Genomic DNA, 20,419 nt, shown 5'->3' on the forward strand with positions numbered 1-20,419 from the left:
GCTGACTGGACATTCTAAGTTACTTTCCTTGTAGGGGAGGGTCGGGGAGGCTGAACAGAAAAATTATTGTTTAGTTAACAGTTACTTCATGTTGCTTCTTCTGTGTAAGGATTAAGGCAAAGGGAACTTCATTATCATGCCAGTTGAAACTATCCTGTTGGGAAATTTGGCTATTATCTCTCTCACCTGGTTCTTTTGGAAGGCCAGATAAACAGCTAATAGTTTTAGCTTGGTGACAAGGGTGACTCCATTTTGATTGTCAGCCTAGTCTGTGCAGGAGGTTAGTCAGAAACAATGGCCTCCTGTTATTTTTGTCAAGCATTCTTTGGAGCATTTATTGTGTGCTGGGATTGCACCAGGTACTTAAAGCAAATTTCCTCACCAGGGCTCCCTAGTGCAGATCCGATCCGCAGCCTCAGGGGGTTACATAACTTTGCTAAGGGCCTCACCACCCAAATTTGTCCTCCTTACTGAGCATGCCCAGTCCTGGTTCCGACTGCCAGGTGCATTGAGCAATGACTTTCTCTGGGTTTGTTCCGGAGGCCGAGTTGGAATTGGAACCCAGGCCTGACTCCGGAGCTCGTGGTGTTGATCCCCTGTGACCCGCCTTCCCTTCTTAAAACAGGAGGCAACTCCTTACTCTTTAAATAAGGTGACATTGTCTCTCGAAGTCCTTTCTGAGTGAGGGAAGCGCTTTTTTTAGCTTGGGATCGCTTCTGTTTACTTGGTCTTTTCCAGCATCGGTTAATCCCGCCTACAGTTTTGTCCTTCACTGTCCTTACACTGTATTCCCGGGTTTCCTCCCTGTACTAGACAACTCCACAAGACCACATGGTGTTTGTGTGTGCGTCCGCGCCAGCAAAGAAATTTTACTCCCCTAGCTCCCTACGGCTGCCTACCTTTCTATAAATAATCACTCCCCACCCTCCCCTCGCGCCCCTGGGTGGTTTGGTCATTTAGCCAAACGCGCGCGCGCGGACACACTCTTGGGAAGTGGGGTGGGGGCGCGGCACGAGTGACCTTGCGAAGGTGCCTAGCCCACTAGGGACCGGATTGGCAAACCCGAAACCTCTGCAAATATTTGGCCTCCTCCCGCATTCCTCCCGAAGCCGCTGGCTCCCTGGCGCCCGCCTCGCCCAGTCCCCTCGCCGCTGCTCCGCCATACAAAGCCTAACCCGCCCATCTCCTCTTTGCAAACCCAGAGAACTTCATTCCCCATGTTGAAACTCGTCGGTGGCGGTGGCGGGCAGGACTGGGCATGCTCAGTGGCGGGGACAGGTCTGCGAGGCGAGGAAGCCGCATCTGAAGTCGCACGGCCCGGGGATCTGGGGGCGGCGGCCGGCGGGGTCCCGGGCTGGGGGTGCGCGGTGGTCTGCGATCCAGCGCCCGGGACGAGCATGCTGCGCGCGGGCGCGGCGGAGCCGGCGCGCGGGGGTCAGGGAGCCGCCGAGGTGGGGGAGTCGGCGGGAGGAGGGGAGGAGCGCCTGGCTCGCCATCCCCCGGCGTCGGCTCTGCGGCTGCTGAATCGGAAGCCGCAGAGAGGCTCTGAGAAAATAAAGACGCCCGAGAATGACCTCCAGCGAGGCCGCCTGAGCCGGGGCCCTCGCGCCGCGCCGCCAGCCCCCGGCATGGGCGACCGCGGCCGGCAGCCAGAGCGCCCAGCCCCGCGCTCCCCGGGGGTCCCCGTGGGCACCGGCGCCGCCGCCGTGAACGGGCTGCTGCACAACGGCTTCCACCCGCCACCAGTCCAGCCGCCGCTCGCCTGCAGCCGGGGCTCCGTGGGCGGCGGCGGCGACGAGGTGCCCCCACGCCTTCAGCTCCCGTCCGAGCTCCAGACGCAGCCGCCGCTCCCTCACCACGACTCGCCGGCCAAGAAATGCCGGCTGCGGAGGAGGATGGACTCGGGAAGGAAGAACAGGCCGCGTAAGTCCTCCGGGAGGGGAGAGCAAGCGCGGAGCCGGGCGCGGCGCGGCGCGGCGCGAGGGGAGCCGGAGCTGGAGCCGGAGCCGGGCAGCGCACGTGCTGCGCCCCAGGGCTGGCCCGCGGTCCGGGGGAGGCGGGCAGGGCGCTCGGGCCGGACTCTCCTCCCGGGGCGCCAAGCCCTGGAGAGCGTTACCTGAGCCTACCCTTTGCCCGCTCTTACTCGCAGCAGAGTGGGGCGAAGGGACAGGGAACTTGAGGTGGTTCTTAGTCACGGATCTACGCAAGGCAAGCGCGCTGCCCGCCTTCCTAATTGTGGCTGGGAAAATGTGTGCGAACGTGCCGTGTGGTGCAGGCGCGGGGACAGCGGCGGGCACCGCCGAGGCCGCCGGCTCGCTCCTTGGAGCGGCTCTTCCTGCGGCGGCCACCCCGGCCACCGGCCTGCCCTTTGAATCGCAGAGCAGCCGCCGTCCCCTCAGGCCCATTGGCGAGCGCAAGTCTGGAGGCGTGGAGTTTGACAGCCCCCCAAATCACAGCCTACCAAACCCTGCTTCTTCGCAGCCAATGAGAGGCCCTAATTGGAGGGACACACCCACTGATACCATGTGGGCCGGAACTCTGTAGACCAATGAGGGCTGCAGGTGGATTTTTTTTCCTGCGGGGCGGGGCGGGGGCGGGTAGGTAGAGTTGAGGGTTTGTAATTGTACTGTACCGCGCCGAAAGCCGGAGCGGCTTTATTTCACAACCTAAAACTTGTATATATAATAGCAGTTTGTAAAGCTCAGCTTCTCTGCGGGACGCTCTGGGATGTAAATTTGTAGGTCGAGTTTACGACTGATTTCCTTAACCTGAGCCGAACCTCACTCAGCTGGTTGCTACCTCTTTGTGAGTGTTTTTAATGAAGCTTATAAATGGCAAAAAGCAAAGTAAGTAGAATGTATTATAATAAATGATTGCATTCAGACATGCATTGTCGGCCTATAGATTCTTCTGTTCGATATGGGGAAATTGTTAGATAGGTTTCGGATTTCTCTAATAATTTGGTATTTGGCAAACAGCATAACCACCTTCACCTGTTTATCTTTTTAAATCTCTCTCTCTCGATTTTTCTGCATCGAATTGAAGTTTATAAGATTTTAGAAAACCCTTTAACGTGACTGTGGGTGACACCAGTACTTGAACTTTGTAGGGTTGAAATGGTAAGGTTGGAAGCCAAGGTTTTGTGGAATCTTGAAATCACTCCGCAGATTGGGTTACAGTTGTAAGGAAGACATGTGGCACCTGAGTATTTACTTTTGTTTTTGATACTTGTTAGAAAATGACTTTCTTATGAACTTGGTTTTGATTACCTATGACTTACTTCTTTGAAACTTTTACTTCTTTTACTTTTTTGAAACTATATTTTAGTTCTTTCTGCCATCTACGTTAACCAGTTGGACCAGAGTTTGCAATGAAAATAGCTAAGATATAAGGATGGAGAACTATACTGAAATTGTGTTTAGTGTTGTCAACTTGAATGGTCTGTGAATGAGGGTATAATACCTCTTGAAATAATTTTGGGGGACTTGAAAGTACAGTCTAACCATAGCTTGAATACAGAAAAACTAGCATTAACATGTGTCTGCAAACCCAAGGGATTTATTTTAAAATACAAGAAAATATAATTAACTGTCTTTGTGCTTTGTTTATATTTCTTACAGAAATAAAAATCTTAAATTGTTGTTTAGTGACCATGATAGCTAATTATAATTTAAGAGGATTCCTCACCAAAATTGGCTTATCATTTTCCTGCTATGTTTTCTTTTCTCAGATCAAACATATTTGAAATAAATTTTACAGGTTCTGAGGAATTATATCTGTTCTTTTCACTACCAAAACCTCTTAGTTGAAACTAGGTTTGACTTAGTATTTTTGCGCCTTGCCTGTTAACATTTAGCTACATATTTGCAAAGGCGGTACTGTTCAATCAGTAGCTATTCAGGCATTCTAGGAAGACTCTTCTTAGGGTTAAGCATATTCCTGTTTTCTCAACACTGACAGATTTTACGTGAGCAATTACTGAAAAGAATATTTGCATTCCTTTACATGAACCCTAAGAATGTATTGGTGGTGAAGCATCAAATTGGATAAATAATTAAATCCTTCTTACCAATTACAATGTGAGACACCTGCCTCTGTCCAGACCAGGTGTGTGTTAGTACAGCCAATGGTGTCACTTGTAAAGGCGCCTGGAGTGTATATGTGGAAGGCTATGTTTATATTTGGCAATATTTTGGGTGGAGCACAATCCATGTGACAGTATGCTTGGAAATGATGAATGGGATGATGTGAAGATTTTTTATATTATTTAAAAGAACTTTTTAAAGATTTATTTATTTATTTGAAAGGCAGAATTACATAGAGGGAGAGACAGAGAGAGAGATCGTCAACCTGCTGGTTACATCTGCAAATAGCCACAACAGCTGGGGCTGGGCCAGGCCAAGCCAGGAGCCATGAGCTTCTTCCAGATCTCCCACATGGGCAGCAGGGGTCCAAGCACGTGGGCCATCTTCCACTGGTTTTCTGAGGCCATCAGCAGGGAGCTGGATTGGAAGTGGAGCAGTCGGAACACCAACCAGCACCCGTATGGAATGCCGGTGCCATAGGCGGTAGCTTAACTCTCTACGCCACAGTGCCGGCCCCAGATTATTTGAAAATGTTTAATCTGACCTCTTAGTGCGGGTAGTATTCACCATCTTGCGTTCTAAAAATCGGATCAGTGGAAGGTTGGTTTTGCTAAGCCTGGAAAGGGGGTTGGTTGTTCACTGTTTTCATCTAAAGGGCCATCCGCTCAGCTCCTCCTTGGGAGGCTTTTTCAAGACTGGTTGCCAGCATCAGGCTTCCTTGGTTGCCTCGCGTGCCTCTGTACTTTGCAGCCATGTGACTTCAACCAGATGTCTTCCCTGTCATTTTAAAATCCTGGAGTTGAGCTAGGTGTTCCCGTACCTTCAGAATTCTGTGACGCTTTGGAACTGACAGTTCTGCCTACGTGACCTCTACTCTACTTATGTACTCTGCCATGTGACTTAGCATTGAATCATGCATGTGTATGTGTGTGTGTGCCCTGTGCTGATTTTCTTCATGTGCATTTACTTGTCTTTCCAGTTAAATTGGAAGTATGATAATAGATGATACTTTCTTTTCATATGCCTGGCCCCTTGGCGACATGTGATGAGTGTTACAGGAAAAAAGTTACAAGTGACTTTATTGGTATCTCACTGAAGTTGCTGTTTCCATCTCTACAACAGATTTTGCCAGAAATCTTCTTTGAAGCATAGATAATTGGATAAGTAGCACCTCATTGGGTCAACTCATTTGCCAAATATCTCTAAACCAATGATAGACTTGATGAAGATGCTGTGAGTGCCTACTATATTGGAAATGATATGGTCATTCAGACTATCTTCTTCTACCCCAAGGTTTTGGGTTTAAATCTCAGCTGTCAGATCAGGGTCAGTTATTTAACCTCTACATTTCAGCTTAGTACCAGCAATATGAAGATAATTATACATCCTGGGATTGATATGAGAGTTATGTGAGAATATATCTAAAGAATTAAGTGTAAAGATTCCTGCTGGGCAAAGAATACCTATTCAATAAATGCCGTCATCACTGCCCCCCTAAACACTGCCCAGCATTAATATACAGGACAAGACAGTTGAGCTGGCAGATAGAGCCTCAGGCTGTTTTAGGTGTTTTTTTGCTTTTAGGGTTTTTTTGTTTTTTAAATACAGGCCTCGAACAAAAAAGATCGAAGAGTTTTATTTGACTGTAACTTTTCTAACTCCACAATTTTTCTTTTCTCTCCCTTCCTTCCTTCCTTCCTTCCTTCGAGAGGAGACTTTTCCCTCTTGGTTATAGCTAAAAGTATTGGACATACCATATTTTAAAGGTAATTTTTTATTTAGGCCAAGATAAGATTCTGGTAACTTTTTTACTGAAAAATTTTTCCATAAGCATACATTTATGGCATTTAAACACCATCCACAAATATTCTCAACAATCCCTTGTATGGATTTTCTATAATTTATTTAACTTGTCTCTCAAAGCATTAGCTACAGGTAGGCTGACTATATCATGAAACACCTTTGCCTTCACCTAAGCTTTTTTTTTTTTAAAGACTTTATTCATTTATTTGAGAGATGAGTTACAGACAGAGAGAGGGGGAGAAATGTCTTCCATTCACCAGTTCACTCAATTGGCCGCAATGGCCAGAGCTGGCCCATCCAAAGCCAGGAGCTTCTTCCAGCTCTCCCATGCAGGTGCAGGTGCCCAAGGACTTAACCATCTTCTGCTTTCCTAGGTCATATAGAGAGCTGGATCAGAAGAGGAACAGCCAGGACTAGAACTGGAGCCCATATGGGATGCCGGTGCTACAGTTGGAGGCGTAGCCCTCTATGCCACAGTACTGGCCCCTCACCTAAAGTTTTTGAATAACAGATTTAAACATTGTGGTCTCCATTAGAACTGAAATATTTTACCACATTAGAAAGTAGAAGAGTAGCAACAGCAACTTTGTATGTAACTCTTTCTACCTAATAAGTTATTTTCAATGAACAGATGAATAGTGCAGACTTTTGAAGGAAGCAACAAGAAATGATACAAAATATTGATTGCTCTGTTGAAATGCTGGATCTTTTTTGGCACCAAGAACACTTTTTTAGATCAGCTACAACCCTGGTGGAGAAAGGAGGACACTGCAAAGGAGATATTTTGTCACCCTACTCTAGGCTACAGAAAGCAGTGAACACCTTCCAAGGGCTCCAAGATGTGTGGTGTCTTCTTCCTTCCCAGGGTGTGGGCAACAGCAGGAGAGATCTTCAGTGGGCAGGTTCTGATTTCTCAGGTCATCTACATAGAACATCCAGATAGCAGAGAATGGGTGAGTGATCTGTATGCACTCATGGCAACTAAGGAAGCTTTAGCCACCATTGTGAGAGTTTAAGGCTTCAGTTTTCTAAATATCAAGATATTTAGGGGCCGGTGCTGTGCCTCACTTGGTTAATCTTCTGCCTGTGGCGCCGGCATCCCATGTGGGCGCCAGGTTCTAGTCCCGGCTGCTCCTCTTCCAGTCCAGCTCTCTGCTGTGGCCCGGGAAGGCAGTGGAGGATGGCCCAAGTGCTTGGGCCCCTACACCCACATGGGAGACCAGGAGGAAGCACCTGGCTCCTGGCTTCGGATCAGCGTAGCTCCGGCCATAGCGGCCACTTAGGGGATGAACCAACAGAAAAAGGAAGACCTTTCTCTTTGTCTCTCTCTCTCTAACTCTGTCAAATAAATTAAAAAAAAAAAAAAGATATTTAGCTTTGGCACTTTGACTTTTATATTACCCCGAATTAGCTAATGAGAGAAACCAGGATAGAATGATAAATATGGAGAATTTTCTGGTTGTAACTGCATAGGGTATGGATACATAGCCTCCTGATGGATGAGAAGCATTCAGACAAATTCAAGAACAAAAGACAAAGGGAAAAGCAGGAGCATTGCTCTAGTATTGCTACTTTCTGGGATGAAGTCAGATTCTCAAACTTCTCAGTTAAATTATGAACTGAACAATACACACTTGAAATGAAGGTTCAGAAATTTAAGGCCCAAGTGTGCAATGTCTAAGGAGTTAAGGATTCTGTTAAATATGAACACTGCTTTCTCCCCAAAAGGCCAGTAAGTGAATTTCAACATTCATACAAAGCATATTTTGTTCAGCATGGAAACCAAAGATTGGAATAGTGCAGTTAATTCCTAACATATGGGGTGTTTAATATGTGAATAAAACAAAACTCATGGGTTTGGAGACAAAATATGAAGGGAAAAAAGAGTATTGATTTTAACTAATTGGTTTTGTATTTGTGTTTGGTTTGTGTTAGTCTTTTTGTTGTTAATAAAAACATTAATTTATCGATTCATACAGAACAACTGAAAGTCTGCATCGTGACTTCATGGTTACTTTTAATTGTGTGTATGTGTTAGTGTGGACTAAATATAAACCAGTTACAGTGAGAATAAATGACAGTTTCACTTGTATTATGTTTAATTAATGTGCTTTAGCTTTAATATGAAAGCAGGTATTCACCTTGGGATGATAATATTCTGAATCGGATGGAAACCAGTCAGCATCCCAATGTGGCATGCAGAATTTCTAAGTAGAGCTTTTCTCTAGGTAATGCAGCAGTCAAGCTTGGTATCTCATTAATCTGCATGTGTGTGTGTGTGTGTGTGTTTGAGAATGTATTTGAGAGCATGAGGTGATTTGAAGGGGTGAAGGAATGTTATTTTTAAAGTCAGTATGTCAGAATAATTATGTGGGCCCCTAACACTTCTGTCTAGTTTGGAAAGAGGGTGGAAAAACTCACGGCAGTAGAGGGTACTTCACCAAGTGTGTGAGTGGCTAGTATGGAGCAGCAGATTCATATTGCTCTGTGTGTGCTTTGACAGAAGTGTGTGAATGCCACTCCCAATCTCCATTTTACAGACAGGAAAGAGAGGCTTGGGGAGCTGAAGTAACCTGCCCAGAGACTATAACCAATGAACGGCAGGGCCAAAACTTAAAGCTATGTCTATGCCCATTGCCAGTTGGCTTTCTTTATATTGGGAAAAGGAAGTTTGTTTTGTAAAACTTCCAGTAAAGATAGGTGTATATAAATCTGTGCACCTCTGGCAAAAAGCTTGCCTTTGTGTTGGGCAGTAACTGCCAACATTTAGGAGCACCCATTATGTGCTGGGCTCCAAGCATTTTGTATGAAGTATCTCATCTAATACTCCCAGGGCCCTGTGGATAGGTACTATTGTTACATTCCTTCCAGAGGAAGAAATGGAAGGCTCGGGATTTTGACTTTTCTGGGCAGCACCCTAGTGGATTTCCAGGAAGTAAGTGTTCTGTGGTGGAAAGAGCTTTGCTCTAGTGAGAAGAGTTGTGGAGCCATGGGATCTGGGTTCAGATCCTCCTTCCATTACTTGTTAACAGTGTGGCCTTAGATGGGATTCTGTACTTCTCCTAGGCTTGCTGTCATTGGAGGTAAGGGTGCTCATTTCATGAGGTGTAGTGAGGACCAAATGTAGAAAATGTATCCAGGTGTTTCCTAGTACATGCATCATGAAAGATACCTTACTGTTAACACTAGCTCTATTATTATGAATAAACAGCACTTAATATTAATGTCATGCTGTTGTTTAATCACCGAGACACTCAAAACCTAGTGAAATCTCGGGATTTCCATGAACTCGTCTTACCCTGACTGAGAGAAGCTTTGGGGGGCTGAGTTTTGAATATCCTGCAGTCCAGTCTGGCACCACCTCCTGAAAGGAAGCTCCTATAATGCCCACTTTTGTTTCTGGACTCAGGACCTATGGGCTGTGCCCCAAGTCTTGACTTCATTGTCACTGCCATAGATTGCTCCATTGCAGCTCCTAAGTATACAGTGGACCCTGTCTGAGAGTGTTGTCTGCAACTTGGTTAATAAGTTGATGGTGTGATTTATGTGGCTGCTACTGTAGTGTCAGGACTAAGTTATTTTTGAAAAAGGAAGTGTCCTCCTTTGATCTTGACTGTTTGATATCTCATTCATTGAATGAGTCAGATATACATACATGAGAGAAGAGAAGAAATAGAAAAGAGAGCACTTTCCTCTATAAAAGCCACATGAATCGGACAAGACTTCAGAACAGTTGCTCCAGTTCTTGGGTCATCTTTTTTGACCCATTCTCCAGGGGTTGAAAAATGGCCTCACAAATTTTGTTCTGGCAGATGACAAATGAGATGGAGCTTTCTGGATGCTTGTAGTCTTGAGCTCTCACATATGGTCCTTCTGGTGCTACTGACCTTGACCTTCCATGGACTCTGAAGTACAATAACTTTAGATAGAGGCTCTGGAGAGAATGGACCTGCATGTAACTGAGCTGGGGCCAGCCTAGGTAGTGCCAGTTACCTGGAGTCCTTTGGGGCTTCTGGAAAACCAACTTCACAGCCTAACGTAGGCAGGCATTCCAGGGGTGAAAGACACAAGGATGGGCTTCATTGACTTCAAGCCTCTTAGGAGTTAGCAGTATGCTAAGGCTTCCAGCAAATTGGAAGCTCTTAACAAATGTTAGCCATTATCGGCAGGGGTGTTACATTTTTCTTTTTTCTTTTTTAATTTACAAAGCCATTTCATATCCATTATCTTTTTTTAAAGATTTATTTATTTATTTGCTAAGTCAGAGTTACAGAGAGAGATCTTCCATCTATTGGTTCACTCCCCAAATAGCAGCAAGGCTGGGCCAGGCCAAAGCCAGGAGCCAGGAGCTTCATCCTGATCTCCCATGAGGGTGCAGGGGCCCTACCATTTGGGCCCTCTTCCACTGCTCTCCCAGGCACATTAGCAGGAAGCTAGTTTAGAAGTGGAGCAGCCGGGATTCTAACCAGTGTCTATATGGGATGCCAGTGCTGTAGGCTGACACTTATTCTACACCACAGTGCCGGCTTCTAGATTTTTCTTTTTCCTTTTGTTTATTTTTTCTTTAAGATTTATTTTTATTTATTTGAAAGGCAGAGTTAGAGAGAGGCAGAGGCAAAGAGAGAGAAGTCTTCCATTCATTGGTTCACTCCCTAAATGCATCAGCCAGAGCTACGCTGATCCAAAACCAGGAGCTGGGAGCCTCCTCTGGATCTCCCACGCAGGTGCAGGGGCCCAAGGACTTGGGCCATCTTCTACTGCTTCCCCAGGCCATAACGGAGAGCCATATTGGAAGTGGAGCAGCTGGTGCTGAAACCGGCACCCATATGGTATGCTGGCACTGCAAGCGGTGGCTTTACCCTCTATGCCACAGTGCCGGCCCCTAGATTTTTCTTACATTAAGTCAAAGCCTGCCTCCCTGTTGCTTCTATCCTGTGTTCCCTGACAATAGTATATATATTCCATCTTCTACATGATAGCTCATTGACTATTTTATTTTTTAAAAAGATTTATTTATTTATTTTTAAGTCAGAGTTACACAGAGAGAGAAGGAGAGGCACAGAGAGAGAGAGAGAGAGAGAAGGTCTTCCATCCGCTGGTTCACTCCTCAGTTGGCCGCAATGGCCGAAGCTGGACCAATCTGAAGCCAAGAGCCAGGAGGTTCCTCCAGGTCTCCTACATGGGCGCAGGGGCCCAAGGACTTGGGCCATCCTCCACGGCTTTCCCAGGCCACAGCAGAGAGCTGGATTAGAAGTGGAGCAGCCGGGACATGAACTGGCACGCACGTGGGATGCAGGCACTGCAGGCAGTGGCTTTACCTGCTCGCCACAGTGCCAACCCCTGGCTATTTTAAGATAGCTGTATTACTATCTTGACTCTTCCTCTGTATCCTACAAGAACTAAGACCTTCATACCTGTCTGCCAGACTTGGCCCAGGTGTTTCAGTGTGGGTTGTAATGAACTATTGGCAAGTCTTGCATGGGCCAGAGGATGGCTTTTTGGGGTTATCATAAAGAAGGCCAAATGCGTTTTGTCGTCTTAGATGGTCTTGAACTCTGAAATTTAGTGATTCCTGTTCAGACCCAAAAGGAACTAATGAGTTTCTCTTCCTCTGGGCCAAGCACCATGCCAGACTCCGGCTGCGCTAGTCGCTTTCATGTGACTCTAGACTGGAGTGTATCCTAAAGCCAGCAGCCCGACTTGATTTCACTGAGATGTTACGGCAATTCCTGAAGTTACTGACCTCAGAGTCAGGACCTGAACTTTAGTTGTGTCTTATTATTCAGCTACCTGTTTGATGAAAAAATGTAAAGGGATGCTATATACTTAGGATGTAATGGAGTAGGAAAGTAATATATGTTTGGCAAAGGGGATAAGCCAATCTTCCTGCCTTCCCTGGGAGGTCCCTTCCCTCTTGTGGAAGGAATTTACTATGTGAGAAAGGATCCAGATGTGATTTATTCTGTAGGATGGCCACATAATACTTCATCAACAGCTTTTCATGGTAGAGATTCCCTGAGTAATTATCCCAGGACCACAGCCTAAAGTGGGATTATTTTAGGCAAAGCAGGAGTTCCAGTCTCTCATGCTGTATGAGTAAACTCATACAGGCTCTGGGAGCTGATTGTTCACATTTCTTCCAAAGTCTGCATTCAATGTCCTTCTATTAGTAGCTTGAAATTGGCTGTAATAGGGATATTTATGCCATGGAATTTGGCAAACACTGCAAATCGGATCTTTGTTTTCAGAGAGTCAGTTGTTAAACATTTATCAGCATACCAGTGAGTAGGACACAGTTCCCAGAAGAGTCTCAGAGGAAAGTCTAGAGGGCATCAGCAATACCAGTTGCGTTATTGAACCATTTGAGTTAGAGATGAGAGGAAAGGTCAGCTTGTCCTTTGCTATGTAAGAAGATGACATTTGATGGGAGAGCCTCAGGCTCAGGTAAAAAAGCATTCTCCAAATACTTGAAGTTCCTCTAGGGTCTAAGGGTATACTTTCTTTGTACTCAACGTTGCTTTCTGCTTGCCTTTCTCCCTTTGAAGTTCCTACCACAAATATAGTTGGGTTCAGTACTGGATAACCCAGAAGAAAGACCGGTTGTTTGTTAGTATACCATCAATGCAGCAGGGGACTCAAGGAAAGAAGAAAATAATACACTTGTCTTTATGTGTGTAGCTATACACACATACGAGCACCAAAGTATTAATCACAGAAAAACCATAACTTTGAACTTATTTCATGATTCACTATTTCTTTAAAATATTTATTTATTTATTCTAAAGGCAAGGTTACAGAGAAAGATCTTCCATCCCCTGGTTCACTTTCCAAATGGCCACAACAGCAAGGGCTGGACCAAGCTGAAGCCAGGAACCAGGAGCTCCTTCCAGGTCTCCCACATGGGTGCAGAGGCCCAGGCACTTGGGCCATCTTCTACTGCTTTCCCAGGCACATTAACAGGGAGCTGGACAGAAGTGGAGCAGCCAGAACTCAAACCAGTGCCCATATGGGATGCCAGCGTTGCAGGTTGTCATTTTACTCACTATGCCACAACGCCTGCCCCTGTTGTTTTTATTTTGAATACTTAAATTGAGTTCATTATGGATTAAGGAAAACCAAAATTTCTATATGTCCCAGTTGGATCTTGGACCTTTCTACAGTGATTTATGACTTACGTATCGTTGCCAGAATGTCATTGTAGAGTTGTGAATGTCTTCATTTCATATTTCTGGTTAGGGTGGACAAGTTGAGATTTGTCCCAGACAAGAGAAAAGGGAACTTGGTCTGTTTGATCCTTTACCAGGAGCAGTGACACAAAAAAGTAATTTTCCAGTTGAGACATATTTGGATTTTACTCCTCTTGTCTTCTCCTTGTCCTGAGTATTTGAAGAGTCCTGGGATTTTTAAAACTTTCTCATTTAGTTAAATTTCTTTTCTTTTTTTTTTTTTTTTTTTTGACAGGCAGAGTGGATAGTGAGAGAGAGAGACAGAGATGTCTTCCTTTTTGCCGTTGGTTCACCCTCCAATGGCCGCCATGGCTGGCACGCTGCGGCCGGCACACCGCGCTGATCCAAAGGCAGGAGCCAGGTGCTTCTCCTGGTCTCCCATGGGGTGCAGGGCCCAAGCACTTGGGCCATCCTCCACTGCCTTCCCGGGCCACAGCAGTGAGCTGGCCTGGAAGAGGCGCAACCAGGAAAGAATCCGGTGCCCCGACCGGGACTAGAACCCGGTGTGCCGGCGCCGCTAGGTTGAGGATTAGCCTATTGAGCCGCGGCGCCGGCCTTTAGTTGAATTTCAAACATGCAAAAGTAGAGCATATAGTAAAATGAACTGCCAAGCACTCACCACACAACTTCTATAATTATCAATTAATATCCAACCTCATTTTATTCCATCAATTACATGTCAACCTCCTTTCCTCCCAGACTGGGTGATACTGAAGCAAATCTCAGAAATCACATCTTTTCAATATTGAATGTTTTTATATCTATATCATAAAAAAGAACCATTTTACTTTTAAATAATCATGATCTGTTACTTCTCAAAAAGCTAATGATGCACTGAATCCAGTGGCGACTGTAGTGTTTTATGAAGCACAGGAAGATAAATAAGTTCAAGTTAGTAACCGCAATTAAAATGGTTACATCCATTTGTAGGTAAATAAGAGAAAACCTGACATTGTGTTGCCCCTGGGAATCTTAGTTTGTCAATATCTATTATTCTTTGTTTATGACTAATTTTATTTTTTTAAGGATTTATTTTATTTATTTGAAAGAATTACAGAGAGAAGTTGAGCCAGAAAGAGAGAGAGAGAGAGAGAGGCTTTCCATCCACTGGTTCAGTCCCCAAATGACCACAATGGCCGTAGCTGAGCTGAGCTGATCTGAAGCCAGGAGCCAGGAACTTCCTCCGGGTCTCCCATGCAGGTGCAGGGGCCCAAGCATTTGAGCCATCTTCCACTGCTTTCCCAGGCCACAGCAGAGAGCTGGGTCAGAAGAGAAACAGCTGGGACACAAACCGGCACCCATATGGGATTCCGGCACTGCAGGCAGAGGCCTAGCCCACTACGCCACAGCACCAATACCCATGAGGCCCTATGGGGGCACACATTGAAGCCATATTTCTAGATCGGTCTGTGCCAGTTGAACCAGACATAGCAAGAGAAGATCCTTGGCCATATATTCATGGGTGGCCCTAATAGAACTGCTGGTTACTCATCTTGCTTTTAGGGATACAACAAGGCAAAAGGCAGTTTTGTCTGTTTAAAAGTTGTACTTATAAAGCATGCCGAAAAGCACCTAACTTATATTTGAGTGAAGTTGTTAACCTCTCTGAGCCTCAGTTTTGTTTTTGTAAAATGAACATAATGAGGATTAAAAAAATAATGTGTGTAAAGCTGCTAGCACAGTGCTTGGCACATGGTAAACCCTTAGTGTTAGTTGATGGAGTGCTGCTGGCACTTGGGTAACTAAGTCTTTAGAGGCCTTGAAATAAGCTTCTTTTACTTTTTTTTTTTTTTTTTATTATTATTACTTGAAAGCCAAAGTGACAGAAAGAGAGAGATCTTCCATCTGCTGGTTCATGCCCCACATGGCCTGAACAGCTGAGACTGGGCCAGGAAGAAGCCAGGAGCCAGGAGCCAGGAACTCCATTCAGTTCTCCCAAATGGATGGCAGGATCCCAAGCACCTGGGCCATCTTCCACTGCTTTCCCAGGAACATTAACAGGGAGCTAGATCTGAAGCAGAGCAGCCTAGACTCGAACCAGCATTCTGATACGGGGTGCTTAACCTGGTCTACCCTGCAGTGCCAGGACCATTCTTTTACATTCTTATAAACAGAGCATTGATTGGCAAGTGTGTAGCTCTGAAGTCTTTAACTTTGCCCTATACATAGATGACCTCATAAAATTGCACAACTTAATACACCCCTTCATGTGTACCAACCTCAAATTTTAGTAAATGCTTAGGCATATTTACTTGACAAATGCTCTCACTCTGGCTTAGGTCAGTTACATAATAACAAGTAAATGGGTAACCTGTCAAGCCCTTGATAATGCTGTCATCAGAGTTTTAGCACTTATTAAAAGGTTTGCATGTTTTCTCTTTGATTTTTATATTTATTGCAGCCAAAGTGAGGATATTTTTGGTGTTCAGCTCTTTGTGAAACATTTTCAGTAAATCTTTTCACACTATTGAATCAGTTTTGATTAAAAAAAAAATCCCTGACATTGCAAGGAAAGCTGTCCAAAAAACAGTTATGATTTACACCTGCTCTCTGCAAAGTAAGCTTTTCTTCATATTGTGCAATCCAAAGTGCACAACTAAACAAGTGCTGAAGTTTCTAAAGTGGCAGTTTCCAACCTTTTTGTTAATTGATAAGAGCAATAATGCTCTTATCAATTAACTTTACATGATCTGATTTGTAAAACAAACCAATACAAATAAGATGTTGCTTTTATTTCTTTCATATATGAGGTTCAGAGTAAAGATGAAAAAACAAAAACAAAAAAAAAAAAAAAAGGAAGGGAGGGAGGGAGGGAGGGTTTCAAAGCTATAGAATTTGAAAAATTCAGCTCTTTGTGATATAGAAAGACACTATGCCCCCAAACTAAATGATCCCAAATGAATAAAATAATTTGAATGCTCATATTTATGTTTTTAAAACTGTGTCTTTGATACAAATTGTTATAATGAAAAAAATTGCTACTTGTTATTATGATCACTCCTAGCAACTTGCCAGTGATAACCCAGAAGGCAGCTAAGAGCTGTAAGGAAGCAAACACTTCTGAGCAATGAAAACTGAGACTGGGAAGTAGATAAAATCAGAAATGCTCATGCACTCACAGTTGGAGATGTTCTGTGCTTTCTCTAGGAAACTGTTCTTAACCAAAGTCATGTTTGACCAAACTTGCTTTTCTGGTTTCTCATCCTGATATATAATTACAGTAACACTGATAACAGCAAGAAATTAAGAGCTTTAGCCTAAAAGTCAGACATAGAAACTTAAACTAGGGACAAAAATTACTCAAACCATAACATTCGAAGAAACACAAGATTACATGATTCCTGAAGGCATCAAAGTGTGATGAGCACAATAATGGATTCTCGAATGGCCCTGAATTATCAGAAAGAGCTAAACTTTTATTCAGTCGATACTGTTTAAGAATATGGGAAGTTGGGGCCAGCATTGTGGCATGCTAGGTTAAGCTGCTGCCTGCCATGCTGGCATCCCATATTGGTGCTGGTTCAAGTCCTGGATGCTCCTCTTCCAATCCAGCTCCCTGCTAATGCTCCTGGGAAAGCAGTGGAAGATGGCCCAAGTACTTGGGCCCCCTGCACATAAGTAGGAGACCCAAAAGAAGCTCCTGGTCCTTGGCTTCAGATGTGCCCAGCTCCAGCTGTTGAGCGGCCATTTGGTGAGTGAACCAGTGGATTGAAGATCTTTCTCTCTCTCTAACTCTGCCTTTCAAATGAAATAAATAAATCTTTAAAAGAAAATGTGTTATAATTTGGTGCCTGGATTTTTAAAATTTAAGTTATATCTAAAATGAGGTGATGATAATTAATTCACATACTGTACACATCTATCCAAAGTATATTCTGTAGTTTCTAACGTGTTCATTGAGATGTGCGAGTGTTAGCACGATTAATCTTAGACCATTTTATCACCTCCAAAAATGTTATTAGCAGTCACTTCCCTTTTCTTCCCAAAACCCACAATGCTAGGCAACCATGAATTGACTTTTTTTTTTTTTTAAAGATTTATTTATTTATTTTAAAGTCAGAGTTACACAGAGAGAGAAGGAGAAGCAGAGACAGCAAGGTCTTCCATCTGTTGGTTCACTCCACAATGGGCTGCAGTGGCCAGAGCTGCGCCAATCTGAAGTCAGGAGCCAGGAGCTTCTTCTGGCTCTGCCACATGGGTGCAGGGGCCCAGGGACTTGGGCCATCTTCTACTGCTTTCCTAGGCCATAGCAGAGAGCTGGATTGGAAGTGGAGCGGCCGGGAATTGAACCGGTGCCCATATGAAATGCGGGCACTTCAGGTTAGGGCTTTAACCTGCTGTGCCACAGTGCCGGCCCCATTGACTTCTTATCTCTGTAGATTTGCCTAATCTGCATCATACTAATAGAGTCATATCCTACCTATGTGGTCTCCTATGACTGACCGCTTTCAGTTAGCATAATGTTTTCAAGGGTTCATCCCTGTTGTAGCATGTATATATATTTTATGTCTTTTGTTGCCAACTGATAGTTCAGTTTTTTTTTTTTTTTTTTTTTTTTTTTTTTTTTGACAGGCAGAGTGGACAGTGAGAGAGAGAGACAGAGAGAGAAAGGTCTTCCTTTGCCGTTGGTTCACCCTCCAATGGCCGCCGCTGCAGCCGGCGCACCGCGCTGATCCTGGCAGGAGCCAGGAGCCAGGTGCTTTTCCTGGTCTCCCATGGGGTGCAGGGCCCAAGCACCTGGGCCATCCTCCACTGCACTCCCTGGCCATAGCAGAGAGCTGGCCTGGAAGAGGGGCAACCGGGACAGAATCCGGCGCCCCAACCGGGACTAGAACCCGGTGTGCCGGCGCCGCAAGGTGGAGGATTAGCCTATTGAGCCACGGCGCCGGCTCGATAGTTCAGTTTTTAAAAAGATTTATTTATTTATTTGAAAGAGTTACACAGAGAGAGAAGGACAGGTAGAGAGAGAGAGAGAGAGAGAGATTGAGAGAGGTCTTCAATCCGCTGGTTCACTCCCCAGTTGGCCACAAAGGCCAGAGCTGCACTGACCCGAAGCCAGAAGCTTCTTCTGGGTCTCCCATGTGGGGGCAGGGGCCCAAGGACTTGGGCCATCTTCTACTGCTTTCCCAGGACTTAGCAGGGAGCTGGATCAGAAGTGGAGCAACCGGGACTTGAACTGGTTGCCCGTATGGGATGTGGGCACTGCAGGCAGCGACTTAGCCCGTTACACTACAGTGCCCGCCCCATAGTTCATTGTTATCACATGTAGTTGATCTGTGTTTGTCAGCTGATGGACATTTAGGTTTTTCCACTTTTTGACTATTAATACTGCTGCTATGAGCAATCATGTACAAGTTTTTGTATGGGCATGCATTTTCCTTTTTCTTGGGTACATATATAATAGTAGAATTACTAGAGCTTGTAGTAACTCTATACTTATCTTCTTGCACAACTACCAGACTACTTTTGCAAAGTGAACATTTCCACAAGTGGTGTATGAAGACGCCTATTTCTCCACATGCTCACCAGCACTTTGTTTTCCATTTATTTGATTACAGTCATCCTAGTGGATCTGAAGTAGTCTTAGAGTGTTTTGATTTACATTTCTCTAATGACTAAATTGAATATCTTTCCATGTGCTTATGTGTGCCAGATGTCCTCTAGCCTTAATATCCTAGGTGTTTAAATTTTGGGTAAATTAGAAATTCATATCCAATTATATTATAAGTTTCTTTCTTTCTTTCTTTGTTTTTAGAAAAAAAATAGGTTCTTTTTTTTAAGAAAAAATAAGTTATTTAATTACTTGAAAGGGAGAATGACACAGAGAGACTGAGGGACAGAGATGGAGAAAGAGAGAGAAATCTTCCACTCTCTGCTTCACTGACCAAATGACTACAACAGCTGGGGCTGGACTGTGCCAGGAACTCCATCCTGGTGTCCTGCATGGTGGCAGGGACCCAAGCACTTGGGTCCTCATCTGCTGCCTTCTCAGGTGCGTGAGCAGGATGCTGGAGTGGCAGCAGAGTAGCAAGGATTCAAACCAGCGCTAATACAGGATGCCAGCGTGCCTGCTTCATTGCAAGTCAAGTTTCTTGAGTGGCAAAAAGTATCTGGCTTTGTAAAAAAGATTTATTTTTATTTATTTTCAATAGTTACAGAGGGGCCTGAGCTGTGGCGCAGTGGGTTAAAACCCCAGCCTGCAGCACCAGCATCTCATATGGGCACCAGTTGGAGTCCTGGCTGCTTCTCTTCCAATCCAGCTCTCTGCTATGGCCTAGGAAAGTAGTGGAAGATGACCCAAGACCTTGGGCCCCGGCACCTGCATGGGAGACCAGGAAGAAGTTCCTTGGCTCCTGGCTTTGGATCAGCACAGCTCTGGCCATTGAGGCCATCTGGGGAGTGAACCATTGGTCTCTGTAACTCTGTCTTTCAAATAAATAAAATAAATTTTTAAAAGAAAAAAGAAAGAGATACAGAGGGAGAGGGGGAAACACACACACAGGGAGAGAGAGAGATCTTCTATCTGCTGGCTCACTTCCCAAATGGCTGCAATGGCCAGGGCTGGGCCAGGCCAAAGCCAGGAACCAGGAGCTTCTTCCGGGTTTCCCATGTGGATGGCAGGGGCTCAAGCATTTGGGCCATCTTCCACTACTTTCCCAGGCTCATTAGCAGGGAGCTGTATTGGAAGTGGAGCAACTGTGATTCAAACCAGCACCCATATGGAATTCCACTGTCAGAGGTGGTGGCTTACCTCGCTAGCCACAGTGCCTGCCCCAAAGTATCAGACTTTACTTTGTAATAGTTATTGTGCTGAAGAGGGTGCCCTACGTATATCTGCCATTAGTAAACACTAGAAGATTGTTTGTGTATGTATGTATTTGAGAGATGAAAGAAAGAGAGTGCCCATCCATTGGTTCACTTCCTAAATGCCTGCAACAGCTACAACAGGGCCAAGGCTGAAGTCAGGAGCCAGAATCTCAATGTAGGTCTCCCACAGGAGGGGCAGGAGCCCAATTACTTGAGCCATCACTTCTGCCTCCTGGTATCTGCACTGGCAAGAAGCTGGCATCAGGAGCTGGAGCTGTGAATTGAACTCAGATATTCCACTATGGAACATGGGCGTCTTAACCACTAGACTAACTGCCTACTGCCAAATGCCTGCTTTCATTATGTAGTGAGTGTCTGGATCTACGACAGCATGGATTTCACGTGCAGCAGTTTTATTTTTGATTAATGATCAGTCGTTAAGGACGAGAATCTAAGTGCCAAGGGGGCAGGTTCTTTGCTGCATACTGGCTGTGCTTA

The 20,419-nt window shown here is 45.0% G+C and overlaps 1 protein-coding gene across 7 annotated transcripts in view; it reads left to right on the forward strand.

The window, feature by feature from the left end:
• Nucleotides 1–964: 964 nt before the first annotated feature.
• Nucleotides 965–20,419, forward strand: part of PANK1 (pantothenate kinase 1) — a 69,766-nt gene continuing 50,311 nt past the window's right edge. For 3 of the 7 annotated variants that reach the window (XR_016222151.1, XM_002718500.6, XM_008270176.5), the window contains exon 1: nucleotides 965–1,923. Coding sequence is in view for 5 of the 7 variants with exons in the window: in XM_002718500.6 (XP_002718546.1) it covers nucleotides 1,218–1,923 (706 nt within the window). In the remaining 2 variants the exon portion in view is untranslated. Of the gene's footprint in view, nucleotides 1,924–2,589; nucleotides 2,847–16,666; nucleotides 16,806–20,419 lie in introns of those variants that run through there. The other 4 variants (XM_051823393.3, XM_008270177.5, XM_051823394.3 and 1 more) reach the window with 4 other exon arrangements.

This window comes from Oryctolagus cuniculus, chromosome 15, assembly GCF_051225735.1.
Source record: "Oryctolagus cuniculus isolate XC-2025 breed Fujian yellow rabbit chromosome 15, ASM5122573v1, whole genome shotgun sequence".
In the NCBI taxonomy this organism is placed as follows: Eukaryota; Metazoa; Chordata; class Mammalia; order Lagomorpha; family Leporidae; genus Oryctolagus; species Oryctolagus cuniculus.